Source organism: Chiloscyllium plagiosum, unplaced genomic scaffold, assembly GCF_037043375.1.
Source record: "Chiloscyllium plagiosum isolate Xiang-an unplaced genomic scaffold, Cpla_swu_hap1 HiC_scaffold_13, whole genome shotgun sequence".
Taxonomy (NCBI): Eukaryota; Metazoa; Chordata; class Chondrichthyes; order Orectolobiformes; family Hemiscylliidae; genus Chiloscyllium; species Chiloscyllium plagiosum.
In genome coordinates, this window is record NW_028270151.1 from 22395098 (window position 1) to 22418571 (window position 23474).

The 23474-nt window shown below is 41.6% G+C and overlaps 1 protein-coding gene across 1 annotated transcript in view; it reads right to left on the bottom strand.

Moving 5' to 3' along the window:
* eif2b5 (eukaryotic translation initiation factor 2B, subunit 5 epsilon) overlaps positions 1-23474 on the bottom strand; it is a 52931-nt gene that overhangs the window by 4814 nt on the left and 24643 nt on the right. Inside the window, exons 10-15 of the mRNA XM_043702620.2 lie at positions 21822-21923; positions 20349-20456; positions 10357-10447; positions 8931-9054; positions 5149-5274; positions 2367-2477 (exon numbers count right to left, since the gene is read on the bottom strand). Coding sequence (XP_043558555.2) covers positions 2367-2477; positions 5149-5274; positions 8931-9054; positions 10357-10447; positions 20349-20456; positions 21822-21923 — 662 coding nt within the window. The remainder of the gene's footprint in view (positions 1-2366; positions 2478-5148; positions 5275-8930; positions 9055-10356; positions 10448-20348; positions 20457-21821; positions 21924-23474) is intronic.

Consider the following 23474-nt stretch of genomic DNA (forward strand, 5'->3'; position numbering starts at 1 on the left):
TCCTGTTTTACATACAATCAGCCTAAATATCCTAAATAATATTCAAGATCAGATGGTTCATTATCTGTCCGAGGCCACAAAGAATTTCAAACACTAATAGTTACTTTGACGGCTGGTTACACTTGCCATTATCAAAACAGAAGGAAGGTTCATTTTATTTCTGGCCTGTTTACCTTTCCTTGTCCTTGTCAAGATGCTAATTCATTGCCCTTTCCTCCTTGAATATGATGACTCAGTTCCCCCTACCCACTGAACACCAGCTCATGTCTCCATCTACCTTGAAGGTGCTGATTTGATATGGGCCAGTGGCTGCAGGGAAACTGTGAGCATGTTTGGCTAATGGCTGCCAGGATATTACGAACACTTTGAGCTAATGGTTACAGAAATATTTATTGAGTTACGGACTAATGGTTGCAGGAAGACCATGAGTACTTTCAGCTAATAGCTGTAGAAATATTGCAAGCACATCAAATCCAAGCGGCACAGTGGCTAGCACTGCTGCCTCACAGCATCAGAGACCAAGTTCAATTCCTGCCTCAGCCAACTGTCTGTGTGGAGTTTGCACATTCTCCCCGTATCTGTGTGGGTTTCCTCCGGGTGCTCCGGTTTCCTCCCACAATCCAAAAATGTGCAGGTTAGGTGAATTGGCCATACTAAATTGCTCGTAGTGTTAGGTGAAGAGGTAAATGTAGGGGAATGGGTTTGGGTTGTGCTTCGGCGGGTCAGTGTGGACTTGTTGGGCCGAAGGGCCTGTTTCCACACTAAGTAATCTAATCTAAATAGATGTTTTATGTAGTATCAGCCTGGAGTTACTTTGACGGCTGTTGCAGGGAAACAATGACGTTGATAGCTGCAGGGATATTGCAAGCACTCCAAGAACTCATCCAAATGGAAAGTCTTCATGTATGAACCCAAGCCGCATTACCAATCTATTGAATCATAGAAAGCTTCTCAGCCAAACTCAATTCTACCCTCACCCAACACACAGGTATGGATTTGTTGCAAAGCTCAGGAGATAGCACTCAGGATTGAAAAGCCAGAAGATCAGATCTCCTTTTCTGGCCAATGGTGGTGCCTCCAATTGAGAGTAATTTAATGAGCTGGCAGCACAGTGGCTCAGTGGTTAGCACTGCTGCCTCACAACACCAGGGACGTGGGTTCAATTCCACCCTCGGGCTCCGGGTGCTCCGGTTTCCTCCCACAGTCAAAAAGATGTATAGGTCAGGTTAACTGGTTATTCTATATTACCCTGTGGTGTGAATGCTAGGTGGGGTTAACTATGGTCAATGTTGGGTTTTGGGAATAAGGTGGGATCCTCTTTGGAGGATCATTGCAGACTCAATGGACCGAATGGCCTCTAACTCATTGTGGGCCGAAGGGCCTGTTCTGTGCTGTATTGTTCTAACTGCACTATAGGAATTCTATGATTCCAGTGAGCGTCTGGTTAGTGGACTAATGGTCATGTGGTGCCTTGACAAAATGCTTGAAAATATAAAAAGAAATAAGAAAAATAACTGCACTCAGGAAATAACAAACTCATTCCTTAAATCAGGACACTGAGAAAAACTTAAGCACAGCATAATTTACCCCACAGCTTGAAGACCTTGTTAACACAAAACAGAGTGTGGGAGACAAGCGAGTCAATTATCACAGGACACAGGACAGGTTGGGAAAAGTTAAAATTGTTCTCCCTGTACAAAGAAAATTAAAATGCGAGCAAAATCAACTTTTGCGTGTTTTGATTGAGTAGATGGAGGGAAAAAAAAACAAATTCAATGATGAGTGGGCCAGAGGTCAGAAATCTATAAACATTGGCAAAAGATCTCAAGGGACAAGGTGAAATTATTTCAAAGGGCAATCAGAACCTGAAAAGGCAGTTGGACCAGATTCCGTGAATAAGTTTTAAAGGAACGTAGGCTCTGATGAACATGGACAATAAGGAAGGGTGTGGAACCGAACATGCTTGCACGTTCAAACAGCCAAAAAAAGGAGTGATGGGCTGAATGGCCTCCTCCTACATTGTGATTTTCTATGATTCAATAAGGTAACTGGCAAGAAAATCCATGTGACATCTGAGGAACGGCAGCATGTCTTATAGTTTGGACCTCAATCCTACAAAAGCAGTGAAGGCAGCTTCAACTACACCTTTTAATAAATATATGAGAAATATATGACAAGGAAAAAGTGAAGAAAGAGTGTTGCACACGACTAATTGGATAGATCTTTGAAAGAACCAGTACAGGCACAATGGACTAAATGGCCTCCTCCTGTGCTGTACGATTTGACAACACCTCTTGTAGAGTACTCATTAACACAACTGGCACATGGCCCAGTGACAAAGGGTGGACTCACAGCCGTGCACTCACCCCTTGATGTTTTCTAATTTTTCTTCCTTTCTCTGTAGGCACATTCTGAGAGAACCAACCCAGGATGGTTTCTTCGACCAATACTTCCAGCTGGTACAATGTCATCAGTGCCTGAAGCAGATGCAGAAGAAATGAATCAGCTTCCACTTTACAACAATTTACAACTTTGTCTCCTTAAGCCTAAATCAAACTCTGCTCCCCATATTCAGACACACATTCATCCTTGTTCACTGACCTACAGTGACTCCTGGTTTCAACAACATTCCGAAAATTATTACCCTTGCTTTCCAATCCCTCCGGATCTCACCACACCCTCTCTAAGTGCCTCTAGTTCCACAATTCCATCACGATATCTGTGCTCCTTGAATCCTGTCCTGTTGATTTAAACCACTCCTCCATTGCTGGCTCAATTTTCAGCAGCTGACACCATAAACATTTCTGCCTTCCTTTCCTCCTTTAGGACACTCTTTAAAACCTAAATCCTTGACCAGAATTTTGGTCACTTATCCTAAAATCTCCTGAAGCGGTTCTGTGAGACTTTTGATGGTGATACATGTGAAACTTGGGACACTTCAACTTCAAGTTTGCTATATAAATGCAAACTACTGCTTACTGTCAAAAGAACCCTTCAGACAGAGATGCCAAAAAACACTTTTTTTTAAAAAAGAATTCTCCAAGTGATTCCCTTTTGCTTATTTGACAATTGTGTATTAATGAGGAGAGGGGAAATAAAAACACCACGATCAAAAATGTTGCTGGACACAGGATACTGGGAAACTGAAATTAAAATCACATCCCTAGAATTATTACCTATCCTATTGCATAAAATGAAGAATTAGAAAGCCAAGGGGCTGTTGCTGCAATGCTTTTAAGTGCTGATTTTATATATTTTATGGAAAGCACACTGAGCCTAATATCCTTTAAAGTAGTGTCAATTTCCACATTACTGCCACCAGCCACAATAAGACACCAGTGTTATGCAGACCACATAACTCTTACCAGGCAACAGTCAGATTTGGAAGGATACAAACTGAAATGGCCCAGCTGGGCATTTCCCAGAGTAGGTGAAGACAGCGTGGGTGTTTCACATACTCATTACTACATTTGAAATAATCTTTTCTCTTCCTTTGAACAACTTGCCCCTCTTCCTCTCTCCAGAGCAGCAATCATTTGGCTGGGTAATGATCCCAACACCTTTCTGACACTTTACCCAAGCTATCATCACTTTGGCTGGGAGCTGAGACAGTGGGATGGGGTCAGTCACCAGGAAGTTACAGATAGTCTCTCAAAGCAGGCTGCAGGAGGTGTGGGAGCTTGTTACCTACATAAATTACCAGTCTGAAAATGGAACCCACTAACTGCAGACAACTACAGGACGGTCACACAACTGGCAATAGATATCTCGGCAGAATAGTTAAAGGAGGAGAGAAAAACACTTTTGACACTAAACACCCATTTTCCATTGCAATTGGTACAGTGTATCCAAGAGGTTAACAGCACCACCCAGTGGCAACAGTTAGAAGTGCCAAAAGAAATGAACAAGTGAGGAACTCCATGCTGTACTTGTTCTGGTAGCCTTCGATAGGCCTGGAAGGGGGGCTTTTGGTGCTTTCCATGGTATCCGCCATCTCCATAAAAACATTAGAAATTGCTTTTGACATTCCTTAAGTTCACACAGTGAATAGCTTACTATGTGTAGTGACTGCCCTGAGCTAGATAGAATGGGATCCATTAATCAGTGCTCCTGCTCCCAGTTACTAACTAACATCTGCTGAAGAGGTCTTGCCTATGGAGGTCAGCAAGGACATATCCAACTATGAAGTATAAGCAATATTTTTCCACCCACCCTGAAAAGGGTCACATGAGGCAGCAGTGCTAACCACTGTGCCACCGTGCTGCCCTAATTTCAAGAAACAGCAGGGCACATCCCCTCAACTAAAATTACTGAAAAGAAATCTACTCATTACCACATTGCTGTTTACAGGATCATGCTCAACACAAACAGCTTGCTGAATTTCCCAGTTTGTAAAATGGGACCATGTTTCAAAACTACTTGATTGGCTTAAGTCCTTTTGGGTGCCCCAGGATTGTGCAAGGCACAATATCAAAGTTCTTTCTTCCTGCTTCTTTTTTCCCATTTGCATCACACTGGCTTTCAATGTTGCTTAAGGGCAGCAGCATGGCCTGTGTCCCATGGCTCCTGGAAGTTGTAATGACAGCTGATCATGAGGTGGCCCTGGAGCTCTCCCTGACCAACACCTCTCAAGGAGCAGCTTAAAACAGTGAGATAGAAGGGAGCACAGGGTGTGGTTACACAATACAGCACAACCACAGGCCCTTCGGCCCACCAAGCCTGCACCGATTCCTAACCCGTATTTAAAACTATTTATTGCCCATATGTAGTCTCTATCCCTCTGTTCACTTTCCGCTCACGTATCTATCAAGATACAGTCAGTTCCGATATAACACGACAGTTCAGTTCTCATGCGATCTCGCATCATAAGAAAATCGCACAATAGCCGCACCATTTAAACCAATGGGGCCGGAATCGCGTTATTACCAATACAGGTAAGGAAAGTTTACGTTCTACAAACAACCATCTAAATTCTTCAATCGTGTTAAAGCTAATTCACGTTCAAGAAACATACGTTATAGCAGAACCAACCGTACGCCTTAAACATTACTAATGGCTAATACGCCTACTTCCACCACATTCAATAAATAAATAAACAAACAAGGTTAATAAATAAACAAGAAAAGGTGAAGTGAAAATAGACCTTACCTTGACAAGGGCAGGCCAGAGCACTTCATGTTCTGTGAAAAATTCCTCAAAAGCAGCTAAGCAGTTCTGGTGATCTGTAGCCCGCTTGATATAATTCTTCAAAACGAAAGCCCACTTCTTCAGATGCTGAAATAGGCAAAAACAAACACTCATTCCTTCTCACTTTTGATTTGAGGTTTGTGGCTGTATTTTGGCTCTGCAGTATTACTTTATAGAGGCTTAGTTTCAGGTCAATATTAGGTTTAATCCCCACCTCCCCAGCAGGTGCTTATGAAGTATCATGAGAATAGATTTACCTTGCTTTATGATCATGCCATACTGTGCACTTTTTACAGATACTCTATTTGTACATGGATAAAATATCACCATGAAATTTCCATGATATTATCTTCAGCCCAGGCATTAGCTAAGTTATTCTCACTGGTCATAAATTCATCTTGAAAATGTAAAAACAAAATAATTCAGTCTGCATCACGAGCAAGGTCAGCATGTATTGCACATCTCTAGTTACTCTCGAGAAGTGATAGTAAACCGTTCTTGAACCCAATGCAGTCCATAAAGTCCATGGAGTAAATTCCAGGGTTTTGATTTAATTGAATGACAGTGAAGGAGCAGCTGATACCGTTCCTAAGTCAGGATGCTGTGAGACTTAAAGGAAACCTGCAAGTGTGATGTTCTCACATAGCTGCTGCCTTGTCTTTCTAGACAATTGAATTCTCAGGTTTGAAAGAGGCTGTCAAAGGAGCTTGGCGATTTGCTGCAATACATCTTGTAAAAGGTATGCATAGTAACCATTCTACGCCAGATGTGTAGTGAGTGGATGTTTAAATTGATGAATGTACTGCTGCTGAAACCAACTTTGTTCTGATAATGTGAAGTTTTGACAGCTGCTGCAGCTGTGCATGTCCAGACAACTGGAGAGCATTCCATCTTACGCATTTCTGGCTTTGATGAGCTGAGCACAAAATCTGGAACTTGCAGATATGGAAGCACGTGCTACTGCTCCGCTGTCAATTCATTTCTGATTTTGCAAGGTAAATGGTTTATTGCTTTCACACTGCTTCATGTTCTGTTCCTTGGAAATGGTATTCCGGAAACATGGACTCAGACTCTCTGCTCCAATTTGTTAACATCAATTTTCCAGCACATGTCTTTTCTTTGACCCCATATAATCAACTGTAATATCAGTAGCAAAACCACCAAACAAAGCCAACAACATTCTGTGACAGTAAAAAGCTCTGACATTGCAACAACATGTCAAGAAGCTGGCAACTTCCGAGGCTCTTCAGATGCTTGCAGTCTTGTTAAATGTATGTCCAGCTCTATGATCCAAAATGGGTTTTTTCAAAGTAACACTGTTGCATCACTGAGTAAATATTGTCCATAATAGCCATAAGAAAATAAAACTCAATTCTTGAACTATGTCTCTGACAAATATCAGCTCACTTCTGTCTGAAAGTTTTGATTTTGACACCCACGTTATGTAGAGTGACACTCCGAGAGAATGCTGCTCTATCAGAGGCAGGTGAAACATTACATGGAAGACATTTGCACAGTGCATCACCAACTTAAAACTACGGTACAACTGGTGATACAGGCCTAAGAAACACTCTGCACACACTTGGATCTGCAGTGAAGCTTATCATGTTCGTAATAGTAAAACATACCTTTTGATCTGTTCCTCCGCAGTCGGAGGATGGTCCCAACATTTTTCACATTTTAGAGAGTTTCGCAACTCAATATAGCCATTCCCAGTCATGCCTTACGGCTGCACCTGGTGTGCTCACTGGAACCGTTTCTTCTTGTTCCTCCAAAGTTATGGATAACTGCCAGGCGCACTCAATCAAACTAACTGGTCACCTATCTCATTGAGGATTTTCGGGACCTTGCGCAGATTTGCTTAATCACTAACTAAAAGTGACTCCACTTTCTAACATACAAGAGTTAGAGTAGGCTATTCAGCCCCTTGACCTTGTGCCTACATACAAATGTTCACAACTGATCTAACTACAAACTCAAATCCATATTTCCACATACCCCAATAACTCATTTGCATTGTTCAGAAGAATACAAAATGACCTGATGAGAAGAAGCACTCAGTGGTCAAGATGCTTTGATGTACAGCTAGAGATGGGCTGTAGGACTAGCTGGTCTTTTCCTGATTGCACGTATTTTCGTAAACCCCAAGAACATGAAAAACCACTTGCTATTTGGCTTCACTGGCTTGTCATGGCTTGTTGCACAAAATATCAGATGGTGGAAATCTGAAATGAAGACAAGTGCTGAAAATATTTAACAGAACTGGCAGTATCTGTACAGAGATGAAAACTGTCAATGTTTCAGGTCTGCGAACGCTCAAGAGAACTGGCAAAGTTGAGAGATATAAAAAGGTGTTCAAGCATAGGGAAAGGGGGGGTAAGTGGGGGAGAAAGAATCACCACAGTTGCTGCATACTCTGCCAAGTATCTGCAACACTTTGTTGATATATTCAACATTTGCACTAATGTACTTCTTACAACACTTCAGAGTCCATTACGCAATGGGAGTAGAAAGTCAGTCAGACAAACAAATGATCAATTGGAATTCATTATGACACATGAGACATCAGCTTTTTTTGGATCAGAGATAGATAAATCTGGATATTACCATCAGAATGAGAAAGTGGATCTGAAGGAGCAGAGATTCAGGTGTGTATGTACAGGAATTAATAAAGGCCAGGAAACTGGTACAAAAGGCAAATGAGAAATGACAATGGAATATCAGCCTTTATCTCAAGTGGGCTGGCTCACAAAGGGAATGAAATAACACCACTGTTGCATAAAGCTGTAGTTAAATCACACATGAAGTACTGCATTCAGCTCTGGGCACTGCAACTCAAGAAGGTTACACTTCTCTGGGAGAAGGGTTCTGTGCAGATTTGCACAGCATGATAGCAGAACTGAAAAGGCTAATTTATGCGGACGTAAAATTGGTCTTTATTGCCTTGAATTTAGAAGATTAAAAGGTGATCTAAACAAATGACCAAAGTATATGATATGATAGATGCAGAGGAACTATTTGCTGTGGTGGGAAAATATAGAACCAATCTTCAAATTAGAATTACACCATAAGGTTTGAAATCATGCAGCACCTTTTCATACAAAAGGATAATAGAAGTCTTTGTCCTACAAATCTCTGGATACTGGGTAGCATTTGTAATATTAAAGACTTTGATTGCTAGAATTTTATTTGGTAAGGGTATTAAGGGACATTCTGTAGTTGGCATACACATCAGCCATTATAAAGAACAGGTTTGAGAGGCTGATGAGCCTATTCCTGTTGATATACATCTAGAATACGTTTCCCCCAGTAAAGCAGCACTCAGCACACCCAAATCCTTTGTGACTCATTTAAAATAAAGATGTCATGTGCACAGCTCTCTGATATGCATCTGTGCCAGTGCTCCTATTGTGTTCCTGGGAGTTAGGTCATGGCTGCCACTGTGCTAGAAGATAGCACCTTGCATGGTCCACATTAAGAAAAGAATTTCAGCTGAATGTGAAATTCTGGTCCTTGAGACCAAAGCTGCAGACTTCAGCATACCCATCACAGTGAATCACAAATCATCAAAGTTTCACAGCTGTGTGTCTTGAGAAACCAAGTTCCAAGTCCCCTACATATCTAACCATCCAAAGGCCTTATTCTACTGGGAATGGGAACCATTAAGCCCCAGGGTGCACTCTCCTGTTCTGCTGACTTGGACCTACTGAAGCCTCCACTATCCATCTGGTTCAAATACTCACAGATATTAGAGTGTTGCTGTACTGGCTGGCTGAGATTTCAGAGCCATGCTGTTGCAGGGGTATTTCCAGGATCACCTTAGTAGTGATCTGTGTCACATCTTTCATGGAGATGTTATAAGCATACCTAAGGAAAAGAAAAATCATTCAGCTTGAACTTACAAACTGTCATTAATATTGCAAAATCTAACAAAGATCATCGCAAAAGCATAATCAAGCTATATAGGAATATTAGGACTAACAAAGAGGTATATTTTAAGAGAGTGTGGAAAGATATTAAAGAAAGGAATTTCAGAGTTCAGCCAGATAAGGCACAGCTATCAATGGCTGAATGACAAAGAGATCTACAAGAGATCAGAATTGGACAGCACTGACATGTTGAAGGCTTGTAGGCCGTGAGAAGTTGCAAAGTAGGGGGAAAAGATGATGAAGGTGCTTGAACACAATGAGAATTTTAAAATCAAGCCACTGCCAGACTGAAAGTCAACAGAGACCAGCAAACACAGAGCTGAAGGCTGAGTGGGGCTTGGTGTGAGTTAGCAGCAGAGATTTGGACACAAACATACAAATTAGAGCTAATCACACAATCCCTCTTATATTTATGGGGAGTGGAAGGTAGGAAAAGGATAATTGAGACTCTGGGACAGCATCAACATTGTTAAAGATCTGTGCCCACAGATGCTTTAGATGAGGTCCAGGCAGGCCCCAGGTTGTGAACAGGCTTTGTTCTGGAGAGTGCTTGCAAGTCGATTTGTAGACAAGTGGAACACAGTGCAGGACAATGTAGCCAGTTAGAAGTACAGGAAATGTTTGTATCTCAGACTTTAAAAATTACATCCCTGTACGGGATTGCGTTTGTTAGTCGGATATTCATATATCAGGGTTCCCCTGTAACAAACCAAGACTCCAGTTGCCTGAACCCAGGCTACCAGACACAATAAACTTTGTGCAGCATTCCTTAGTTAATAGTACCCATGCCATAGTGATTTATGGGAAATCAGGATATATAACTGTAAGTGCTCAATTCATTAGCATAACAATTGCTACTATGTGCAATAATTAGTCTTACATGAGGTACTTCATGATCCTATTGAATACAGTACAACCTTGATTATCTGAACGAGATAGGCGGGGAGTATTTTTTTTCAGAAAATGGATAGTTTGGATAACTGATCTGATTGTAAACAAGCAGTAATTTGAGTGTGCCGGTTATCCAAACATGCCTTGATTATCCGGCAATACACGCCAGAATGCCGTTTAACTGATAACGAAATGCTGAGTTGCCTAATGCCGTTTTTAACGGACCTTGAGATCTTGATCAGATAATCCGAAATTCGGATAATTGAGGTATTCTGTAGTACGAAAAGGCATTACACAAATGCACATTCTTTCTGAAAAAAAGTGTTCAAACACCTAAACAGGTACTTACTTGAGAGAGTTGATCTCGAGTACAAGATGGTCACATGAAATATTTTCTTCTAAGCCTCGTTGCAGCGTGCCTAGAACTTCATTCTGAAAAACTTTGGAAGGGAAGAGAATGGGAATAGTGTGATGTTGAGACACAATGCAATGCAGGATCAGATCTCTACAATGTTTAGTATTAGAAAGCAGCAATGAAAAAAAAACGACATGAAAATTTCAGCAACCATGGCAAACAAAATGATCCCAAAATATTGCTGATATTTCCCCCTCTTGCAAATGTATCTTCATCCTGCTTTTGTTGAACACTCATCAAAGCACAGTTCCACATTTGCTATTACCTAACCCAAATAGTCACTGTTCACTGGTAGGACTTTGACAACAAACTCTCTCAGGTGACTCAGCTATAGATGATAAAGACTCTGTGCATAGATACAAAGGCAAGTCTGACAGGGTTTGCTGAATAGCGATGAAGGAAAGATGAATTTGGTCAATTTAACCTGACCTTTACCCAGGACTAATATTGCGTCGCCTGTCAAGATCAGCTAACTTGTATATACATGTCATTTATAATGCAGACTCCCAGTCTGTTTTATTTCATTTAATCTGCAACAATACTCAGTGTTAACTTCTGTACACATTACATTTGTGACTAATTACTTTTTGTTCTATAATTATAACATGCAAGTCCTCGCAAGTGCATAAATAAAGAGAATTTTAAAACAAAAATTGTTAAGCCATATGACATTTGGAAGCTGGAATGAAACAGTTTAACTAGTTTATCTATGGAGGTCAAGAGTGTAGTGCTGGAAAAGGACAGCAGGTCAGGCAGCATCCGAGGAATAGGAGAATCAGTGTTTCAGGCATAAGCCCTTCATCAGCAGTCCTCACTTTCTCCTTACCTAGAGAGATATCAAACTGCCAAGGCCAGAAAGGTACCAGACTCAAATCTGGTCTGTACTGAGCCATCTAATCTCTGACAGAAGATGACCAAGAAGTGACCTGATAGGTTAACATTTTGGAGCAGTGAGAAAGGGTAGACATGAAGAAAATACTTTCACTTACAAAGAAATGGAAAAGAGTAGGTCCCTCGAGTCTTTGAAGTTCTGCCATTCAATAAGATTATGGCTGATCTAGTTTTAACCACAACTCTACATTCTTGCATATCCTGAGTAATCTTTCATCCCCTTGGTAATCAAGAATCAGTCTAACTCTGCCTTAAAAATATGTAAAGATTCTGCATCAACTGCTTTTTGAGAGGGGAATTCCAAAGACTCAAAAAAATCTTTACTCATTTACTTTAGATGGATGCCCCTTACTTTTAAACAATGACTCCTAGTTCTAGATTATCCGATAAGAGGAAACATGCTTTTAACATTTCCACGTCTGGCTGAAATCTAACATAAACAGCCATAAATTTAACAGAACCACTAATAAATCGAATCAAAAATTCAGGAGAAATGTCTTTATCCTATTTGTGGTGAGAATTGTGAATTTGCTACACAGAATGTTTGAGGTCATTTAAGCAGATGCATTAAAGGGGATTCTGGGGAGCAAAAGGAAGAAAGAAATAGTAGGACAATAGTTTGACAGAGGGGACAGTGTTTGAAACAAAGGAGGAAAACAGAAACTTTGAAGATAAAACAGGAAGTAACAAAGATACGCATAAAGAGCTTCTTTAAATATATGAAAAAGAGGCCAAAGTTAATATAGATCCCTTAGAGAACAATACTGGGGAAATAACAATAGAAAAATGAGGAAATGGCCGAAGGAGTTCAATAAATATTTTGCATCAGTCTTCACAGTAGAAGACAGTAACAGCATTGCAAAATTAGCAAATATTCAAGGGCCAAAAGGAGAGGAAATAAATATGATAATTATCACGAGAGAATAAGTACAGTGCTGGACATGATTGGATGCATCTTAGGATATTAAAATAAGTAGCTACAAAGGTAATGTATCAGTAGTAATCTTCCAAGAATCCTTAGATCCTGCAGAAGTCCCCCAAATGATGGAAAACTGCCAACATAACACTTCTATTTAAAAAGGGAAAGATACAATAAACACAGCTAACTATGGGCGAATTAGCTTAATGCCTGTTATTGGGAAAATATTAGCCTATTATAGAAGTATGTAATAGCAAAGCATTTAGAAATTTATGATATGAACAAGCAAAGTCAACTTGGCTTCATGAAGGAGAACTCATGCCAGATAAATTTACTAGAATTCTTTGAGGAAGTAACAAACAAGATGGATAAAAGGAAAGCAGTGGGCATGATATACTTAGATTTTCTGAAGACATTTGATAAGGTGCCACATGCTAGGCTAGTTAAGAATAAGAACTCATGGTGTTGGAGGTTGCATAGCAGCATGGAGAAAAGATTTGCTAACTAATAGAAGACAGATTTTGGGATAAGTGGAGCATTTTCAGGATGGTTACCTGTAACTGGTGAAGTACCACAATGATCAGCACTGGGTCCACAATATACATTAATAATTTATAATAATTATTATGAGGAAAGTGAACACACTATAGCCACATTTGTAGCTGACACAAAAATAGGTAGGAGGTTAAGTGGTGAGGATGACAAATTTCTACAGATGGATAATAGGCAGGATAAAAAACTTGGCAGATGGAATATAATGTGGGTTGATGGGTTTTGAATTTTGGTAGGAAAAATGGAGGTGGAGAATATTATTTGTAGAACACAGCAGTACAGAAGGATTTGGGAGACCTCGTGCAAAAATATCAAAAAGTTAGCATACATGTTCATTGCGCAGGCTACAAGGAAGGTAAATGGAATGTTAGCCTTTATTTAAAAAAGAATGGAGCATAACAATAGGGAAATATTGCTAAAGCTATACAAGTCACCAGTTAGACTATGGTGGGAATACTGGTGAACAGTTTTGACATGTCATCCAAGAAAAGATATTGGAGGCAGTTCAAGGGAAATTCAGTAGGCTGATGAAGGGACTGTCTTATGAGGAGAGGTTAAGTAGGCTGGGCCTATACTCATTAATGTTTAGCATAATAAGAAATAACTTTATTGAAACATACCAGTTTCTTAGAAGACTTGACAGGTTAGATGTGAAAGACTCTACCACAAGGGGAAACAAGCTTAAGAGCAGAGGGCACAATCTCAGAATAAGGGGTCACCCAGTTAGAACAGAGATGAGGAGGAATTTCTTCTCTCAAGAGCATTGAATTTGTGGAATCCTTTATCGTAGAGAGCTATAGAGGATGGCTAGTTAAGTATATTCAAGGAGGAATCAAGTTTATGGGGAAAAAGAGAGGAAACAGGAGTTGAGGATTATCAGCAATGACCTCAGTGAATGGCAAGGTAGATCTGATGGGCTGAGTGGCCTGCTTCTGCTCCTGCATCTTCAAGTTTCTAAAATCTACGTAACTATGCTTTTCCCACTTTCAAGGGGCAGCGTACTGTTCAGTTGTAGGAGTATGCAGTATACCGAAGTTCCCATACCAGGAAATGGGCAGTTGGACAAGGTGAGAGAGGGTGGTGGCAGCATGGAACAGAAGGATAGAAAGGAAGAACTGGTACAACAGACCAAATCAAAAGGAAAAACCATATAGGAATCCAATAGAACACAGACTTCTTTTTAAAAGAATACGTTTGCTCATAATTTACTTGAATGGTAGCTGGATGATGGTCTTCAATAATGTACTGAGACAAGAGCACCTTGAATGTATCCCTTAAATTAGAGAAGGTTAGAAGATTAGTGTTTAAGATGTATAAATTTATAAATGGTTTTGAAAGAGTAAATTCAAGAAACTACGTCTGCAGATTCGATAACACTGATTAAGAAGTTGGCAAAGAAAGAAACAAATAAGAATTTTTTTTAAACAGACTGAATTCTGCACTGCCTGAAAAGGTGGAAGAACTAGATTCAATACAAATGTCCAAAAGCAAAATTGAACAAACACTTTGCAGGGTTATAGGGTAAGAGCAGGGGAGTGGGACTGATTGGATAACGCTACTAATAAGCTGGTACAGACAGAATACGCTGAATGGCTTCGTTGTGAGCTGTACTCTATGATTCTACATCGACACGAGAGAAACACTCCATCGACATGGCAAATACATCAATGATTGGCTTGAAATCTCTACTCATCATCACTGATTTAGAGGGATATGGGTCAAGGAGCTGGTAGGTGGGACGAATTTAGTTTGACTTTATGTTCAGCAGGGACTGGTTGGACTAAAGGGTCTGCTTCTGTGCTGTTATAACTAACTTACTCAAACCACAGCAAGCCCACCTCAAGGAAATCTGCTAAACAGAAAGCTTTGATTTTAAAAGGAGTTTTGAGAAACAAAGGCAACAACATTGCAGGGAGATTCCAGGGTTCAAGGTGCAACTAATTCTAAAGGTTTAACATCTCCCTGTACAGCCAATGCAAACAAACTCTGCATCGGCTCCAGGAGTACATGGTGAGAGGAGATAAGGAAGAAAATTTCATTTCCCTTACAATCAGAGTGTCTGAAATAATTTAATATCATGTCTGAGCTGGTTTGTTCAGACTGTAATCTAGAATCTCTTGGAACACAATCTTTCACATTTTTGTGTGAATTGAGGTCACAGAATAATTGCAAAAAATGCAATGAACATTCATCACATTATAATTCATCCGACCAGAGGATGAATTCCTCCACTGCGTTATCTAATCGGTTCTTAAATCATGCCAGGGATTCCTTTTCACCTCACGACTTTAATTGGGAGCCCACATTGATCACTCCCTGAAAGAAGAACTTCTGACTTTTACTAGTTTGAACCAGTTCTCATTCGTCCCACTCTTGCAATTTAATTAAAGTATTTAATTCCTGGGATGTGAGCAACACAGGTACTGCTGTGCTTATCACCTGCTCCCAGCAGCCCTGAGGTGAAAAGCCTTTTCTTTGTCACATGAACCCCCAACCTGCCTTTGTGGGACCTACGATGATCAAGCTCCGAGAATGAAGAAACTAGTAGGATACAGAGCCAACAATAGTGAAGGCAGACCAACATCTGTCAATATCAGGGTTGTGTGACTTGAAGGCAAAGGTGTTGTGAAATTAACAGTGACCACACTGCAGCTACAGTTAGGATATCAGCATCAGTGGGAAGGCAACAAAGTCTTGCCCAAGGAGGTGGTGGTAAGCTGCCTTCTTGAACCATTGTGGTGTTTGGGGGGGGGGGGGAGAAAGAGAGAAAGGGGGGTTCCAGGATTTAGTCCAAGCAGCAAAGGATAATTCCATGTCAGAACAGTGTGTAGTTCAGAGGGGAATTTGCTGGTGTTGTTCCCACTTGTCTGCTGCCTTTGCCTTTCTAGGTGGTAATGGTCATGGACTTGGAAGGATTGCTGGAAAGTTGCTGCAGTGTATCCCCAGTGCATCCTGGGGGACACTGACAGAAAGTGGTGGAGAAAGCGAATGTTTAAGGCCATGGGTGGGTTTCCAATCAGATGGACTGCTTTATACTGGAGAATGCTAAGTTTCTTGCATTTTTCTTTACAGTTACTATCATCCAGGCAAGTGGAGAGTATTTCATCACAGTTCTAATTGGTGTCTTGAAAATAGTAGTGTGTGTTTGGGTGTCAAGCAAGTTATGAGTCTCAGAATTTTCAGCCTCTGATCCACTCTTCTCGTCAGTGGTTAAAAAGCTGGTCCAGTTCAGTTTCTGGTCAGTAATAACCCCAGGACACTGAGATGTATATACTGGGAGAGTCGGTAATGTAATGCCATTACATGACAAGGGGTGATGACTAAATTCTCCATTGTTGGAGGTGGTTATTGCCTGACACTTGTGCACATGGATTTTACTTGTCACTTATCAGCCCAAGACTGAATGTTGTCTAAGACTTGCTGCACATGCATCCAGACTGCTTCATTATCCGAGGAGTCATGAACATTGTGCAATTATAAGTGAAAATCCCTATGTCTGACTTTCCAATGAGGCAAGGTCACTGAAGCAGCAGCTCATTATCATTGGTCTTGGATAATATCCTGAGGTGGTTTTGCAATGAATACAATCTGAAAAGTACAGTTTGGCATTTATTTCATCCATGTATCCCAGGGACGCTGAAGTAGACTGTAACACCTCTCAACTCTTTCCTTGTGAAGATAATGTAATGAGCGATACGTCGGGTTCCAAGCAAATGATTGTTAGATTAGATTAGATTACTTACAGTGTGGAAACAGGCCATTTGGCCCAACAAGTACACACCGATCCTCTGAAGAGCAACTCACCCAGACCCATTCCCCTACATTTACCCCTTCACCTAACACGACAGGCAATTTAGCCAGGCCAATTCACCTAACCTGCACATGTTTGGATTGTGGGAGGAAACCGGACCACCCGGAGTAAACCTACGTAGACACAGGGAGGATGTACAAACTCCACACAGACAGCTGCCTGAGGCAATACTCTAGTCCAAAGTACAGACAGATGTTTCTGTGGCCAGCAGAGAAAGCAGAATGGTGTGTTGCTTCCCTGGTGCCAGGATCAAGGATGTCTCAGAGGGTGCAGGATGTTCTCAAGGGGAAGAGGGGCCAGCAGGACGTCATGGTCCATGTTAGAACCAACGACATAGGAAGGGAAAAGGTTGAGATTCTGAAGGGAGATTAGAGAGAGTTAGGCGGGAATTTAAAAAGGAGGTCCTCAAGAGTAGTAATATCTGGATTACTCCCAGTGCTACGAGCTAGTGAGGGCAGGGATAGGAGGACAGAGCAGATAAATGCATGGCTGAGGAGCTGGTGTATGGGAGAAGGATTCACATTTTTGGATCATTGGAAGCTGTTTTGGGGTAGAAGTGACCTATACAAGAAGGACAGATTGCACCTAAATTGGAAGGGGACTAAGATACTGGCAGGGAAATTTGCTCGAGCTGCTTGAGAGGATTTAAACTAGTAAGGTGGGGGATGGGACCCAGGGAGATAGTGAGGAAAGATTTCAATCGGAGACTGGTACAGCTGAGAACAAAGGTGAGTCAAACAGTCAGGACAGGCAGGGACAAAACAGACAACAAGGTAGGACTGATAAATTAAACTGCATCTATTTCAATGCGAGAGGCCTAACGGGGAAGGCAGATTAACTCAGGGCATGGTTAGGAACATGGGACTGGGATATCATAGCAATCACAGAAACATGGCTCAGGGATGGACAGGACTGGCAGCTTAATGTTCCACAATACAAATGCTACAGGAAGGATAGAAAGGGAGGCAAGAGAGGAAGAGTGGCATTACTGATAAGGGACAGCATTACTGCTGTATTTAGGGAGGATATTCCCGGAAATACATTCAGGGAAGTTATTTGGGTGGAACTGAGAAACAAGAAAGGGATGATCACCTTATTGGGATTGTGTTATAGACCCCCTAATAGTCAGAGGGAAATTGAGAAAAAAAATTTGTCAGGAGATCTCAGCTATCTGTAGGAATAATAGGGTGGTTATGGTAGGGGATTTTAACTTTCCAAACTGGGACTGCCATAGTGTTCAGGGTTTAGATGGAGAGGAATCTAATGAAAATTTTCTGATTCAGTATGTGGATGTATCTACTACAGAAGGTGCAAAACGTGACCTACCCTTGGGAAATAAGATAGCGCAGGTGATTGAGGTGTCAGTAGGGGAGCACTTTGGGGTCAGCGACCATAATTCTATTAGATTTAAAATAGTGATGGAAAAGGATAGACCAGATCTAAAAGCTGAAGTTCTAAATTAGAGGAAGGTCAATTTTGACAGTATTAGGCAAGATCTTTCAAAAGCTGATTGGGCACTGGTGTTCGTAGGTAAAGGGGCAGCTGGAAAATGGGAAGCCTTCAGAAATGAGATGACGAGAGTCCAGAGAAAGTATATTCCTGTTAGGGTGAAAGGAAAGGCTGTTAGGTATAGGGAATGCTGGATGACTAAACAAATTGAGGGTTTGGTTAAGAAAAAGAAGGAAGCATATGTCAGGTTTACACAGGATAGATCGAGTGAATCCTTAGAAGAGTATAAAGGCAGTCGGAGTATACTTAAGAGAGAAGTCAGGAGGGCAAAAAGGGGACACGAGATAGCTTTGGCAATTAGAATTAAGGAGAATCCAAAAAGTTTTTACAAATACATTAAGGACAAAAGAGTAACTAGGGAGAGAATAGGGCCCCTCAAAGATCAGCAATGCGGCCTGTGTGTGGAGCCGCAGGAGAGGAGGCAAATACTAAACGAGTATTTACTGTGGAAAAGGACATGGAAGATATAGAATGTAGGGAAATAGATGGTGACATCTTGAAAAATGTCCATATTACAGAGGATGTCTTGAAATGCATTGAAGTGGATAAATCCCCAGGACCTAATCAGGTGTAACCTAGAACTCTGGGAAGCTAGGGAAGTGATTGCTGGGCCTCTTACTAAGATATTGGTGTCATCGATAGTCACAGGTGAGGTGCCGGAAGACCGGAGCTTGGCTAACGTAGTGCCACTGTTTTAGAAAGGTGGTAAGGACAAGCCAGGGAACTACAGACCAATGAGCCTGACATTGGTGGTAGGCAAGTTGTTGGAGGGATTCCTGAGAAATAGGATGTACATGTATTTGGAAAGGCAAGGACTGATTAGGGATAGTCAACATGGCTTTGTGCGTGGGAAATCGTGTCTCTCAAACTTGATTTGAGTTTTTTGAAGTAGTAGCAAAGAGGATGAATGAGGGCAGAATGGTAGATGTGATCTATATGGACTTCAGTAAGGCATTCGACAAAATTCCCCATGGGAGACTGATTAGCAAGGTTAGATCTCATGGAATACAGGGAGAACTCGCTGTTTGGATACAGAACTGGCTCAAAGGTAGAAGACAGGGGGTGGTGGTGGAGGGTTGTTTTTCAGACTGGAGGCTTGTGACCAGTGAATTGCCTCAAGGATCGGTGTTGGGTCCATTACTTTTCATCCTTTATATAAATGATTCGGAAGTGAGTGCAAGAGTATAGTTAGCAAGTTTGCAGATGACACCAAAATTGGAGGTGTAGTGGACAGCGAAGAGGGTTACCTCAGATTACAACAGGATCTTGACCAGATGGGCCAATGGGCTGAGAAGTGGCAGACGGAGTTTAATTTAGATAAATGTGAGGTGGTGCATTTTGGGAAAGCAAATCTTAGCAGGACTTATACACTTAATGCTAAGGTCCTAGGGAGTGTTGCTGAACAAAGAGACCTTGGAGTGCAGGTTCATAGCTCTTTGAAAGTGGAGTCACAGGTAGATAGGATAGTGAAGGCGGCATTTGGTATGCTTTCCTTTATTGGTCAGAATACTGAGTACAGGAGTTGGGAGGTGATGTTGCAGCTGTACAGGACATTGGTTAGGCCACTGTTGGAATATTGCGTGCAATTCTGGTCTCCTTCCTATCGGAAAGATGTTGCGAAACTTAAAAAAGGGTTCAGAAAAGAATTACAAGGATATTGCCAGGGTTGGATGATTTGAGCTATTGGGAGAGGCTGAACAGGCTAGGGCTGTTTTCCCTGGACCGTCAGAGGCTGAGGGGTGACCTTACAGAGGTTTATAAAATCATGAGGGGCATGGATATGATAAATAGGCGAAGTCTTATCTCTGAGGTGGGGGAGTCCAGAACTAGAAGGCATAGGTTTAGGGTGAGAGGGGAAAGATATAAAAGAGACCTAAGGGGCAACGTTTTCACACAGAGGGCAGTACGTGTATGGAATGAGCTGCCAGAGGAAGTGGTGGAGGCTAGTACAATTGCAACATTTAAAAGGCATCTGGATTGGTAGATGAATAGGAAGGGTTTGGAGGGATATGGGCCGGATGCTAGCAGGTGGAACTAGATTGGGTTGGGATATCTGGTCGGCATGGACAAGTTGGACCGAAGGGTCTGTTTCCGTGCCGTACATCTCTATGACTCTATCTGCACGAGCTGGAAATCCATTCAGCAATTAGTCAAACCTGACTAGATGTAACTGTCCTACTGTGATGCCCAACAAAAAAAAAATCAAATATTTCTACATGTCCAAAACTGCCAATGGAATCTCACCTTTTGCATCATCCAGCTGAGGCGAGACACTTCGACTATCTACCTCTTGTGAGCTAACACTCATCTCACTATCACTCTCACTCCCAGATTCAGACTTTAAGCTGAGACCTGCAAAGGAGAAAAAAATTCCATGATGAGAAAACAGAAAACTAAAAGTTAAAGTTCTTAGCAGCAGAACTCATCACACAGGAAGCCCAGGTAGAGCAGAGAGGTTCTGGGCAATCTAGAGAGCTTTCTTGGGGGACGAGCCTATTTCTACATATTTTCTACTAGACTATTTCTACATATTTTCACCAAGAGAAAGAAAACCAAAATACATTTTCATTGTGTTTGATGACCTAGACGAGACTCCAGCAAAGCTCGAGCAAAGCAAATAGCTAACAATATCTCACAAAGGAGCTTTAATCCGTCTCATTTAACTTTTCATGATGAATTATCAAAATCAACTATTGATTTGCCATTGTAACTGTGGTTTTCTGGCACTCCAGATTAGGGGAGTTAAGGAAGAACCTCCTCGAGCTTGCCATGAAACCTGGTTTCCACAGTCTCTGTTCTGATATCAGCATTCATTATGGAGAGTCCTGCATTTAAGTATCAAGCTCTCAGCATTGGTTTGGCTACTTTAAAACAAGTGATGCCATTTTCTGTTTTTTTCAAACAGGTCCTAACGAAAAGAAAGAGGCCAAACACATAATACATTGGATATTCTTGTTAAACTGTTCAAGAAACAGTTAGTATTGTATCTCTCATCGCTATCTACCTGCTCAGGGCTCTTCGACTACGTGGGAGAGCTTAGATTTGTTTTACTCATCAGTTAAACTTAAAACGAGAAAGTTAGTGGCAACCTTTATTCTCATACAGGAGAAGTCAACACCAACTAATTAGGCCAAATGGTGATTCCAAACTATTTCTACATATTTTCACCAAGAGAAAGAAAACCAAAATACATTTTCACTGTGTTTGACAGCATGCGTCACAACCACAAAATTCCCAATGCACTTTTTTTCAGCCAATCAAATACTCAATGAAGTGTGGCCACTGTTGGAATGTAAGAAAGCTGGCAGCCAATTTGTGCACAATAAGCTTCCAAAAGCAGCAACCTGATAATAAGATCATCTGTTTTATGAAGTTGTTGAGGAATAAATATTGGATTGGGCACCCCATGTTTTCTTCCAAGTAGTGTTTTGAACTGTCTTGCATTCAGCTAAGAGAACAAATAAGTTTAATCCTCTCATCCCGAAGACACTCCTTTGAAAAAGGAATGCAACTGCTGAATAATTAACTAGAATGGACACGGAATTAGATAAATGGGCACAAGATGTAACTGTGCATCTTTCTGGAGAAAGGACTGACTCCAGAACATGAAAAGACGATGTTTGGCAGGGCATGTAATTTCACCCAAAGGCAAAGTTGGTTGGATTAGCTCAAACTTTGCAACCTTTAAATTCTATAATTTTTCCTGAAAATCCTTACCCCATATATTCTGCACCAGCTCATCATCTTCAATCTCATTCTCGGTAGCAGCCATCCAGATATATCCTACACCCTGTGATCCCACTTCAGCTTGGTTGTAGCCTGTGCAACAACAGATGGAATGAGAAAAGATCTGGATTGCGACTATTTTAAGGTGTGATTTCTTACACAACTGCATGTGCCCAATTACATTTTTGTCAGGCATGTGAGGGCCATAAAGTGATCAAGAGATGAAACCATGCTTAGCATTCTACCTCCATAAGACACGGAGTCGAAATGTGTGATGCTAGAAAAGCACAGCAGGTCAGGCAGCATCCGAGGAGCAGGAGAGTCGACGTTTCAGGCATCAGCTCAACAGTCCTGATGAATGGCTTATGCCCGAAATGTCAACTCTCCTGGTCCTCTGATGTTGCCAGTGCTTTTCCAGCGCCACACTTTTCGACTGACTCTCCAGCATCTACAGTTCTCACTTTCTCCAATGCACGGACGCCAACTCATGGGTTTTCTGCCTCAGAAGAGAGTGGAAGGTCTTTAAACCTATTTATCAGAGATAGATGGAATGTGGAAGCGAAACTTAAAATAGATCAGGTATGAACCATTTGCATGGTGGAGCAATGACTTGAAGGGCTATATGATCTACGTCTGCTTGTACTTTGTATGCTTGTAAACACCGCCCTGTCTGAGATCACTCAGCTCAGTAACCACTCCTAGTCAACCTGCTCAATACGAGCATTAAACAAGCCATTTCACCGTTTGGATTGAAACAGTGCCAAATATGTTCACTGGGCATTTTAAAGTAATTAGCAGTTTTTTCACTGTGAGTCATTCCAAAATAACAGCCAATTAACGTAGCTCTAGGTGCTGCAGCATTGAGATGAACAGCCAGTTGATTGATTCTTAATAGTTCCAATTAAATATTGGTCAAAAGAAACTAGGAAGAACTCCCTCAAACTCTCAAGAATAATGCTCTGCGATATTTGGTATCTATGTGAACAGATATACAGTACAGGGGTTTTGACTTAATATAGGCAAAAGTGAGGACTGCAGATGCTAGAAACCAGAGTTTAGATCAGAGTGGTGCTGGAAAAGCACAGCAGCATCCGAGGAGCGGGAAAATTGACGTTTCGGGCAAAAGCTCTTCATCGGGAATAGAGGCAGGAAGCCTCCAGGGTGGAGAGATAAGTTTAGATTAGATTACTTACAGTGTGGAAACAGGCCCTTCGGCCCAACAAGTCCACACCGACCCGTCGAAGCGCAACCCACCCAGACTTATTCCCCTACATTTACCCCTTCACCGAACACTACGGACAATTTAGCATGGCCAATTCACCTAACCTGCACATTTTTGGACTGTGGGAGGAAACCGGAGCACCTTGAGGAAACCCATGCAGACACAGGGAGAATGTGCAAACTCCACATAGTCGCCTGAGGCGGGAAATGAACCCGGTAATCTGGCGCTGTGAGGCAGCAGTGCTAACTACTGAGCCACCGGGCCACCCAAAATAAATGGGGGTGTGGGGCTGGGGAGAAGGTAGCAAAGAGTACAATAGGTGAATGGGGTTAGGGATGGAGGTGATAGGTCAGAGAGGAGGGTTGCTAATTTCCCCCACCTTCCTGTCTGACCTATCACCTCCATCCCCACCCCCATTCACC